Source organism: Lemur catta, chromosome 4, assembly GCF_020740605.2.
Source record: "Lemur catta isolate mLemCat1 chromosome 4, mLemCat1.pri, whole genome shotgun sequence".
Lineage (NCBI taxonomy): Eukaryota > Metazoa > Chordata > Mammalia > Primates > Lemuridae > Lemur > Lemur catta.
The window spans coordinates 28,287,868-28,299,721 of record NC_059131.1 but is presented as its reverse complement, the minus strand read 5'-3'; the positions used below and the strand labels follow the sequence as shown (position 1 = coordinate 28,299,721).

The following is an 11,854-nucleotide window of genomic DNA, read 5'->3' as shown; positions in this document are numbered from 1 at the left end:
AGGTAAGTATAAAGGGCCCTGTTGCAAAAAGGGAGCGCAGCAACTAAAATCTTGAAAGAGTCCCTAGGACTTCACAGAAGAAGTGAGCTGTGGTCCGAGGGACAAACAGAATTTTGACAGGCGTTCGTATCTCTCCAAAATAAATGATAAAGTGAAATAGGTTGTCCAAAAGTGAAACAATTGGGATGAAGGATGAAATTTTATATGGAAGGTTTAAAACATATTTAACTGGAGCAGGATAACCGCTCAAACTGACAAGCGCCCCAAGCGCCCGCGCAGAGCGGCTCCTACGGACTTGCACCTCGCTGGCACTCCACAATGTTGACAGCTGTCTCGAATATCTAGGCAGGGGCGGGGGGAGAGTCCACCCACTTGTATTACATTTTGCACACAACATAGTAGGAAGGCTAATTTCATGGTTCCAAACCCTTTTCTCCCCGCATCCCTTACAGTTTTAGGGCTCTGTGGGATGTCCCTAAGGATTTTAGAGGTTTTCCTCATCCTCTCTTGAAGAGAATAAAAGCATTTAAATTAGCGGGAGGGCGGTTAACACCCGCAGCCCTGGCGCCACTGCACGCTTAAGCGCCCGCCCGGGTTCACTCCGAGCCTGGCCTCGGGTAGGAGCCTTACAGTGCCAACGGCTGCAACCGCTCCCGGCGGCGCGCGGCGGGCGTTGCGCGGCGGGGTCTCTCAGGCCAGCCTGGAGTTCAGAAGGCGCTGGCGGGGAGGCGAGGCCCGGCTGCGGGCGGTTCTTGATGAGCATCCCTGAGAGCCAATTGGAAACCTGGTCGACTTTTCCCCTGCCAATAGGGAGCAGGATCCAGGCTGGGGGGGGGGCGCTTCCCGCGGGCTGCTGCTGGATTCGATCCTGCGCGGCGGCCGCTAAGGCGGGGGCGGAGGCTCGGCCTGGGCGGCGGGGAGCGGATTAGGGGAGGAGGGAAGACCGGAAGCCACGGTCGCGTCCCCATCCTTAGAGTCGCTCCCTGGGGCTCGGAGAGGAGACGGAGGAGAGAGAGGCTGAATGTTGGCTCGGTAATAAAGGGGAGCGGCCGCTCCGGAGCCTCCTCCCGGGGCGACCCCCCTCAGGCCCCAGGTCTCCTCAGCCACCCGGCTCCTGGGCGCGCGGCCCCCGCGGACCGCCCGGCCGCGGAGACCTTCGCTGAAGAGGCGCTGCCCGCGGCGGGGACTGGCCGGCGGCATCCGAGGCCCGCGCCCCACCGCCACCACCACCCGCCTGCCCGCCGGTCCCTCCGGCCGCCGCCATGTCCTCCTCCTCCTCTTCCCCCAGGGAGACTTACGAGGAGGACCGGGAGTATGAGAGCCAGGCCAAGCGCCTCAAGACCGAGGAGGGGGAGATCGACTACTCGGCCGAGGAAGGCGAAAACCGCCGGGAAGCGACGCCCCGGGGCGGGGGCGATGGCAGCGGCGGCGGCCGGAGCTTCTCACAGCCGGTAACAAAGCGCGGCGCCCCGTCCGCTGCGCCGGGGGGCTCCCCGGGAAGCAGGGCCTCTCGCCCGTTGCGTTTACCTTTTCTGCTGCGCTGACCCGGTCGGGAAGTGCCCTCTCTTCTCTTTGGGGCTTCTGTTCTTGCCTCTACCTGTTTCCCGCATCCCGATTGCCAGCCCGGCCCGGCCCGGCCTGGCTGCAGGCCCCGCAGCGAGTCGGCCGCCGGGCCCTGAACTTGGGGAGGGTCGCGGGGCGGGGGCGGCGGGGAGGCGTTGCTTCCGCTCCGGGGGGCGACGAGCTCTTTGTTAGTTTAACTCCTCGGGCTCGGGGCCAGCGTCCCGACCGCTGCCGACCGCCCGCTGCCCCTGCGCCCTCGCGCTGGTCCCCGTCGCAGGATGGGCGCCTCGGTTCCTCCGAGGAATCAATCTCCTCGCCTCGGTCCTGTGGAGAGCCTTAACTAAATGACATATTACGCCCTGGCGCTGGCTCCCTAGTTCCTTTGAAGGTTTCATTCAGAAAAATTTAGTCTTTGCAAGCATGGCGTGCGTGCTTTGCTACCCAGTTTTGTAATGATTGCTCAGTACTTTTACCTCCTCGGTTACAAAAATGAGTTGGCAAGTGTTAGTATACCCCCCCGACCTTCAAGTAAAACAAATCTTAAAATTACTTCAGTTCTTCATCGGCAGTTTATTCCCTATTTGCCCCACGAAAGGAGGAACTGAACTCAGTCAGGGCTGCATTAAACACACATTCCTGGAGTCTTGTCTTACTCTTACCGAAAATGTTAGCTGGAGGCAGAAGGAACGTGAAAATCATTTTGCCCACAGCAAGTAGTCACTCAGCTTCAGTGGGATGGAGACTTTAAGGAAACAAAGCAAAGCAAAAGTTTTTGCCCTTTTTGGTGCACTTAAACTGTCTTAATGACTTAGATGTTTTTTAAACATTTAACACATTTGAATTGTGATTAATTCAGCAAACTTTAACCGAAATTTACGAAGTTGTACACTTCTCTAGTATTAGATTAAAATGTTTTCCACCTTCCTTCTACAGGAGGCAAATTAGAAGCCTTTTTTAGCTGTTTCAATTTTTATGTAAAAAATTCTGATTGGTAGTACTCAACGTAAGGGTTTGCGATTACAGGAATGTGACGGCTCAGTTTCTAACACATGTAAGGAACTTTTTCTCCCTCTAAATGAAAGTTTCCTTATGGTTAGCCATTACTTTTGATTTTTGTGTCTAGCTATTTGAAATATTCAAAATGTAACTTGGAAGTATGAATAAAGGAAATTCATTTCTTAAGTTTCAGTTCAAAGCCAACTCTTGTGGAAGTTGGAAACAAGAATAGGTATAACTGATACTTAGGTGTATTTGATCAGCATACCTCCTTTGTCAGAAGTCTTGTTTGGGTTTTTATGCAGCAGCATGAAATGTCTTCAAGCGTCTCGAAAAGGTACTTCAATAAGTTTATAAAAATTTGTTTTTGAAAACAGACAAAGCATGAAACCAATAATATTGTTTTGTATATTGGAAAGAAAATAATATATAATATATCCAAAGTGAATTGTATAGAGCAGTGGAAATAGCATTGAGCAGGGTTTGGGGAGGGTCTTAGCTGGCATAAATTTATGTGAGCTTGAAATAGTTATCTACTACTCTGAGTTCTCTTAGTCTGTAAAATATTAAAGTTGAACTACGTGCCATTTTTATCTGAAGCAGTTCAGTGACTAATGCAGCTTTTATCAGGCAAGATTTAACATACACTGATTGAGTTACAAATTCTAATTTTTATCTTAATGCTGTATATTTCGTAGGAAAGGGCTAATTGCTTTTATTTAACAGTAGAACCAATGTTGTGCAATGAAATCTAAGGAAGGTCTGGGCATAGTGACTCATGCCTGTAATTCTACCACTTTGGGAGGCTGAGGACAGGATTGCTTGACGCTAGGAGTTTGAGACCAGCCTGAGCCAGAGTGAGACCCCGTCTCTACAAAAAAATAGAAAAATAAGCGGGTGTGTTGGCTCGAGTAGTCCCAACTACTCCGAAGGCTGAGGTAGAGGGATTGTCTGAGCCTGGGAGTTTGAGGTTGCAGTGAGCTATTTTGATGCCACTGCACTCTAGCTCAGGAGACAGAGCAAGAGATCCTGTCTTAAAAAAAAAAAAAAAGAAAAAAAAAATCTAAGGAAGGTTTTTTTTTTTTCTTGTTTTTAAACATTGTTTTCATCATGTAGTTTTTGGTACTATTTTGAAATCATTGCAACTGTGGATACCTGTATATAATAAAATTTTATTATTAGGGTAGGCATTCCCTGGATCGATGTTTACCATCTAGTGTTGCTTCATACAGAAATACAATAATTCATCTACTTGAAAAGGGTTTGACAATACCTCAGTGGTCCTTCAGCCCAAAGAAGAAATACTTTTGTGGTCAGACTATTAAAGTAAATGTAGATTAGGTACAATGATAGGCAATCTTTTCAACTCTAGTTGGAAGTTTGTAAAGTACAAAGTAAGACTTCGAAGATTTACATTGTTTGGCTTTTTATGGTTAAGTTTCCTCGAGTGCTTTAATAATATATTAACTAGATTTAAAGAGGAAAATGAGTATTTAAGAAAAACATTGTGGTTCTACAAATGCTCTTAACTTAAAGATTATGGATCACTGTGAATGATCATGATGTTTGAAGGTGTGAAGAGAGAGAATTTTTTGGATATGAGGAATAAGACATCCTTCAAATTTATGTCTCCTGGCACTTATTTTTTATAGAGCAAAAACTTCCAGGGTTTTTCAGATTCACTGAGTTATACTGTTAAACAAGGGTTGCTTAGAGAGGTCCATGCCATGTATTATACAGTTACTTTATTCTTGTGGAATAAATAGTGTCGTTAAATTTAGTAGGTATGACCTTCAAGATCATATTAATAGTAAGTTTCTATAGTTCCTTATTTCTAAGAAGGCAGCTTGACTTACAAATATTAGAGCTTCACTTGGCAAAGCCACTTCAGGAATTGAATTGGGATAGATCGCTAATTTGTTTTGAAGATTTTTAAGTTTTTCTTTTACTCTATTCTGCTGGTGAATAAACAGGCAGATCGTAGTATTAATTGTTTGCTGATGAGGTAAAAATTTAAGTTTCTCAAACTTTAATAAATAGACTTGCAAGACAGCAAAATGCCAAGATAAAATTGTAGTTTCTAGGATTTCCAAACAGGATTGTACACTACATAGAGAATCCGGTTTGAATGTAGTTCAAGGATGTGTGCCCCAGAGGTAAGTGCCAGAGCTTTAAGGCTTGCATAGCAGTAGTGTCTTGTGTCTTCTCTAGCTAAATTGCTATAGCAGAGTAAGGATTTTTAGGCCCAGCTTTGGGAAAGAAATGAAAAGCAGTAGGTTTGGCTTTAACAAATGACTATTTCTTCATGTTAGTACATACAGTAAAAAGAGCTGCTATTAGAGCCAGTAGCACAACCAAGGCAGGTGTCTTGGCTGTGCTACCAACAAACGTTTTGACTTAACCTTTGTGAGGCTCAGTGATCTTTATGATCTCATACCTCAGTGAAAAATAATAATCGAGCTTCTACCATGTGCCAGGTGCCTGTCTTGGTGATGGGGATATGATAGGGAAAAAATACTCCAGATCTACAAATCCCTCATTCTATGTCATATTGCTTTTATCCTCCCTGAAATTGAATTCAACTCTCAGGGATTATAGCCACAGCAACAACTCAGATGAGCAAAAGGCAGGGAGGGGTAGGGAATTTATTGGCCCATGTAACTAGGAAAGCCAAATTGTGGTACTAATTCCAGGCATGGCTACTTCTAGGAATTTAGATGATGTCATAGGGACTTGATGCTGTCTCCTTCCATGTTTCAGTTCTGCAGAGTAGAAAAGCTAGGCTTATATTCTTATAGCTAGCAGTTAAAAAGAGTATTCTCTCTCTCAAAGCCCATATTTAATCCTCCCCTCTTTTTTAAGGGAATGGGGTGTTACTCTGTTGCTCAGGCTGGAGTACAATGGCACAGTCATAACTCACTGCAGCCTCAAACTCCTGGGCTCAAGCAATCCTCCTGCCTCAGCCTCCTCCTGAGTAACTGGGGCTACAGGTGCTCACCACCATGCCCGGCTAATTAAAATAAAAACAAATTTTTTTGAGATGAAGGTCTTGCTATGTTGCCCAGGCTGGTCTCTAACTCCTGGCTTCAAGTGATCCTCCTATCTCAGTCTCCTGAGTCCCTGAGATTACAGGAGTGAGCTACCATGCCTGTTCTGTCCCTTCTTGTCAACCATTTTTGCTCCTCCCCTCTTCTCCCAACTAATCAGTGGTCCATCTCTGAGGTTGGGGAGGGAGGCATAACTGTATGATTGAAAATACCAGTGTAATAATATGGAGTTCAGGAGTTTAATAAAAACAAAACAAAAGAGGTAGAGGGCTCTGGTTAGGCAAAACCAACAGTGTATTTTTTTCACATGAGGAAGAAAATAAAGATTATAATTTATTTTTTGAAATAGAGTCTCACTTTGTTCCCCGGGCTAGAGTGTCATGGCGTCAGCCTAGCTCACAGCAACCTCAAACTCCTGGGCTCAAGCAATCCTTCTGCCTCAGCCTCCCGAGTAGCTGGGACTACATGCATGCACCACCATGCCCAGCTAATTTTTTCTATATATTTTTAGTTGTCCAGGCAATTTCTTTCTATTTTTTTGGTAGAGATGGGGTCTCTCTCTTGCTCAGGTTGGTCTCAAACTCCTGAGCTCAAACGATCCACCCGCCTCGGCCTCCCAGAGTGCTAGGATTACAGGCATGAGCCACCGCACCCAGCCAAGATTAGTTTTTAAAAAGTTATTTGAATCATATGATTGTTCTTTTTAATCTTTGCTTTGTGACCAAATGGATCTAAAAACTTTGGATAGGAAAATTAGAGAGTTTTCCATATTTTGAATCTGCTATATTATTTCTTTATAAAGAGAAAAAGTCCAAATAAAGAGAGATTTGTTTAATTTAATAAGAAAAAAACATATAGGTTAACTCTAAGCATAGTATGAGTTAAAATAATATTTACAGCTGCCCCTTACTTGGTCTATATGAAGTATCCAAAGTAAGGTAGGAAATAATCTTGTGTACCTGAAAATATTGTACTCATTTCTTGGTACTATGTTAATAAATACTAATGTATCCAGAGAAAGATTACCAGGATGGAGAAGGCACTAGAACTCAGGTCATACGAGTAGTGACAGAAGAATCTGGATGATAGTTAGCTTGAGGGGTAAACTTAGGTGTGATTTAAGAAATCATTACAAGGCCGGGCGCGGTGGCTCATGCCTGTAATCCTAGCACTCTGGGAGGCCGAGGCAGGTGGATTGTTTGAGCTCAGGAGTTCAAGACCAGCCTGAGCAAGAGCAAGACCCCGTCTGTACTAAAAATAGAAAGAAATTATATGGGCAGCTAAAAATATATATAGAAAAAATTAGCCGGGCATGGTGGTGCATGCCTGTAGTCCCAGCTACTTGGGAGGCTGAGGCAGAAGGATTGCTTGAGTCCAGGAGTTTGAGGTTGCTGTGAGCTAGGCTGACGCCACGGCACTCATTCTAGCCCAGACAACAGAGTGAGACTCTGTCTCAAAAAAAAAAAAAAAAAAAAAAGAAATATTACAAATCCAGGTAATTGGAAGGTTACATAGAAGAGGGAAATGTGTAAGTGAGGGTAGCAAGTGCCAGCTTACCTTATTGAACACTTGTTCAATAACTACATCTAGCACTATGCCTGACATTTTACATATGTTTTATTTATTATAGTCATGCATGGTAAGGAATTTGTGGTTTTTTAATTTTTTGTGTTTGTCTTTTAACAGAGAAACTCAGGCTTAAAAATTTAAAGTAATTAGCCTAAGATCACTGAGCCAGTAAATGTCCAAAGATTCAAACACTGGTCTGACTCCAAAAGCCATTTTGGATAGGGAGCTACAGAAGACAGATTTGGATGCATATAATGAAGACTTTTCTAAAAATATAATGGATTGTTGCGAGGTAGTGTGTTTCCTGTCATTTGAAGATGTTTAAGGAGAGTTTAGATTATCATTTGGCAGTGGTTCTGTGTGTGTTTGGTGTCAGAGAATGAAAGAAATGAATTTTAGGTTGATCTTTTAAAATTCTATAATTATAGGAGGGCAGAAAAAGTTATTCAGTGGCTGTTGAGCTTGTGCTATGCATGGAGACAATTGAGAAAATAAAAAAAAAGCTTTAAAGACGTTGTATCTAGCCTTTGTGAGTTTATAGTTTAGTTGTTTCTTTTTATTATAGGACAAGTTGTTAATGGGCCTTTCTTATTCCTTTTTTCTTTTTCTTTTTTTTTTGAGACAGATTCTTGCTCTGTTGCCTGGGGTAGAGTGCCATGGCATCAGCCTAGTCACAACAACCTCATACTCCTGGGCTCAAGCAATCCTTCTGCCTCAGCCTCCCGAGTAGCTGAGACTACAGGCGCATGTCACCATGCCTGGCTAATTTTTCTGTTTTTAGTAGAGACGGGGTATCGCTCTTGCTTAGGCTGGTCTCGAACTCCTGACCTCAAGGGATCCTCCTGCCTCTGGCCTCCCATAGTGCTACGATTACAGACATGAGCCACCACGCCCAGCCTTTTATTCCTTTTAGATAGAAGCTTCATTTATACTCTACCAAGGTGCTCTTCTCTTCAGTAGAGTCTGATCTTTAATCTTCAGTAGTCAAAGTTACTACTGGTCTACTCATAACCATTCCAAACTACTAGCCCCTCAAAGGCCAGCCTGTAGTGGGGACCAGATAATGTCTCCATAATACTTAGCCCAGTTTACCTAAAGAAAGGATTTTGCAATTAAAAAAAAAGTATTCCTACATTGCAGGCATTCCTTCATTTGCTGGGTATGCATGTGGAATATTGTTTCTAGTCTGGTAAATATTAAATATAATAGTCCAAGAAAGAGCCTAGATAACTAAACATTTGAAATGGAGAGAACTTGTGCTTCTCTATGAGAAAGGATTAAAAAAAAAGACTCCTTAAGCTGGAGAAGACATGACCAAAATATTAATATATGGATGGGGATAAACAATACAGATCTATCCATCAGTTTAGGAATCAGATGCATAGTATAATGCTTAAAAGAGGTAATTTTAAGATAGGTAAAAGAAGCTTTACAAATGATTTCAGATTTCTTCTCACCAGTAAATAGTACAGGTAGAGAAAAGAAAGTGATTTAAGAAGAGTGTTAGTATTTTGGGGGGAAAAGTGGGGGGTAGAAAACTAAGCTCTGGAGAGGATATGGAAATATAGTTTGAAAAGACATCTTTATCTTTTTTTTTCCCTCCTGGTTGTCAATACAGAACAAAGAAAAGACATCTTTAATATATCAGTTTTATATTTGAAAATAACCCTATGGTTTTTTTTCTTTCTTAAATAAACCACAAAAAGGATGAGAAAATTTTAGGTTAAAGAAAAGGGGATGTAAGTTAATGTTAGGGAAACATCAAGGTAGATACACCCATGAATGGAAGATTCATGGAGTGGGAATAAGGGAAATACATGAGGTGTGGGATGTGTTTTCTGTCTTGAGTTTGAGATAATCTTATCTTCCCCTAAGTACCATGTTGATTGTATTTAATATCTTCCAGCTTTTAGGAAATGACTTTGGTTTCAAGCTATTCCATTTAGAAAATATAGTTAAATAATAATATATTAAAATGAGGTCTTTGGAGGGATTTTTAAATTGGTCCTGTAATCCATTTCTTTATTAGAAGACCAATTTGAAAAATAGTCATATTTTTTAACACTATATTCAGGATAGTGGTTACCCATGATAGGAAGGGAAGCATAAGAAGAGGAAATGTGATCAATTGATTGGTATTGTTTTACTTTCTAAACAGGATGGTGGGTTCATGGGTATTTTTATATTCTTCATACCTTTTTATAGGTTTTAAATATTATAATAAAATATCGTACCTTTTTATTACATAAAATGCTCAATTACATATACTTATAACCTAGATTCCACAGTTTTTAACATTTTGCCACTTGGAGTTTGATAAAAACCTCTTTATCTATATTTATATACATACATTTCCCCCTAAACTATTTGAAAGTAAGTTATAGATTTCATGATGCTTCATCCCTAAATATCCCAGCATTCCTAAGAGTAAGGGTATTCTTTCACATAACCATTACCTTTTCATACTTAAGACAACAATAATTCTATTTTGTTAATGTAATGTCTTGTGTATTCACATTTCTCCTAATGTGTCCCTAACTGTCCCTAATATGTCTTCTATAGCAGTTTTAACTATTATAAAATGAAGGCTCACACATTGCATTTGGTTGTTGTGTCTCTTTAGTCTCAATCTACAATCTTTCTTCTACTATTTGTTGATACTAACTGAAGAGTTTAGGCCAGTACAATTTTCTGTTTCCGTTTTACCTTTGCCACCTGATTTCTAAGAATTGACTGAAATGACTGTCTTAATTATGTGGTGCAGTTTATTATTGTCTAATTATTTTGAGAGTTAAACTTGTTATACTTTAAAATGTATACTGTAAATTCGGTATTTAGGTATTATTTAGAGCTTTTTTCCTTACTGTTCTTGAGTTATATTTAATAATTTAGTGATGATAATGCATATTTGCTTATTGAATTTCACCTAGGTAGAGTCTCATTTGTTAACGTTGCTTAGGAGAGTGTTGGTTTATATAGGCTACAATCAAGAGTGATTCATTTCGAACTTAGTGGCATGTAATGACTATCTGTTTAACCATAGAAAAGGCTGAGCATAAACAATTAAATGAAATTCCAAGGACTGAACTAGTATTTGCAAAGGACTGAATTTATTTTTTAGGTTTGACAAAGGTATAAGAGGAGTCCCGTGGTTACTTTATATGTTTAAATCAGTTTCTTTCTTTAAACTAGCTTTTTTTATTGGCAGGGCATTTCGTTTGTTATATTTTCCTAATGGTCGTATAATAAGAAAAATTGATGAGTCATTTAAGATAGCCTTAAAGAGATTTAATTTTATTAAAGTAATTGTTAAGTTTGATTGGTAAAACATTAGTGCTTTCAGATTAGACCATTTATAGGAGGAAAAAACCTTTATTTAACAGATTGTCTTGTGTATATGAATGGATTGTACGTGTAAGTTGTTTGTGACGTGATGCAAGAGAAGTGCCTGGTGGCATTTGTAAATATAGATCTTTGTCTTAATAGAACTTGAATAAGTAAATGAGAGCTCTTTGCATTTAAAAGTAATTCTTACAGATATTACATTTTAAAACAAACTTTAAGACCATATTCTTACATTTTAAAACATCCTGCTGGGCATACTCAAATATACATAACAGTCAGTAGATGCCCAGGAGGGCTTGCACTTTTGAGTATTCCTTGTTCATCAGCAAAGATGGTACCTTGTATAAATTTAAGTTGTCATGTGTATTGTCACGCTAAGTGAGTAACTTCAAGTTGTAATGGGACTAGATAACCGATAAAATAAGAATAAGAAATGATATAAATCTATGTTACAGGAAAAATAAGTATATAATTTTTATATTAAGGAAAAATTTTTAATTGGGACTTTTTCATTTTGGACTAAAGATTTTGATTTTAGGGAGGTAAAACTATGAAATTGTATTATATATATTTCCAATTATAGCATGCCTTATATATCTGCTGAAATTTTTTCTGAGATTTCCTTGAAGTTGAAATAAGTTATTAAATAACTTCTTTGTACTTCTCATTAAGGTACAATGCTCCCTTTTTAGAAATAAGTATTTCAAGACAAACACTTAATTGATGATTTTATTCTCAGCTCCTTTTGCTAACTTGCATGTTGCAGTTTGGTTTGGGATTTTTTTTTGTTTTTTAAGTTGCTTCTCACCTGAGAATGGGACTTTTTTTTAATGTTCGCTTCTTAATGCAAGTTGAATTTACGAAAAGGTAAAATTTTGATTTTTAAAGTTTTTAACTAGAAATTATTTTCTCTTGCTAGGAGGCTGGTGGAAGTCACCATAAAGTTTCTGTTTCACCTGTTGTCCATGTTCGAGGACTCTGTGAATCTGTGGTGGAAGCAGACCTTGTGGAGGCTCTGGAAAAATTTGGGACAATATGGTAAGAACAATAGGGACTTCATGCAGATTGAAAACAGTATGGTAGAACTAGACTTGCTTGCTTGCTGTAAGGCTTGATATTTAGCATAGCATATATTGTTTGCCTATGACTGTATTTCTTTGGAACCCTTTAAACCTGTTATTTTTAACCTTCCTGAGTGATGCATGGATGTATTTTTGTGAATCCACGATCACCTCTCACTCCCCCCACCAAAGTGGTATGTAAAATTATGTGTATTTTTCATCTGAATTTCAAATGCATCCGTGATTGCTTCTCAAACACTGCTTTAAACTGAT

At 40.3% G+C, this 11,854-nt stretch overlaps 1 protein-coding gene across 2 annotated transcripts in view; it reads left to right on the top strand.

Annotated features, from left to right (window-relative positions):
- Positions 1–858: 858 nt before the first annotated feature.
- HNRNPLL (heterogeneous nuclear ribonucleoprotein L like) overlaps positions 859–11,854 on the top strand; it is a 39,286-nt gene continuing 28,290 nt past the window's right edge. The window contains exons 1-3 of one of the 2 annotated variants that reach the window (XM_045549431.1): positions 859–1,032; positions 1,289–1,451; positions 11,440–11,558. In XM_045549431.1, the coding sequence (XP_045405387.1) occupies positions 1,022–1,032; positions 1,289–1,451; positions 11,440–11,558 (293 nt within the window). In that variant the 5' untranslated portion in view covers positions 859–1,021. Of the gene's footprint in view, positions 1,452–11,439; positions 11,559–11,854 lie in introns of both variants that reach the window. The other variant, XM_045549430.1, reaches the window with a different exon arrangement.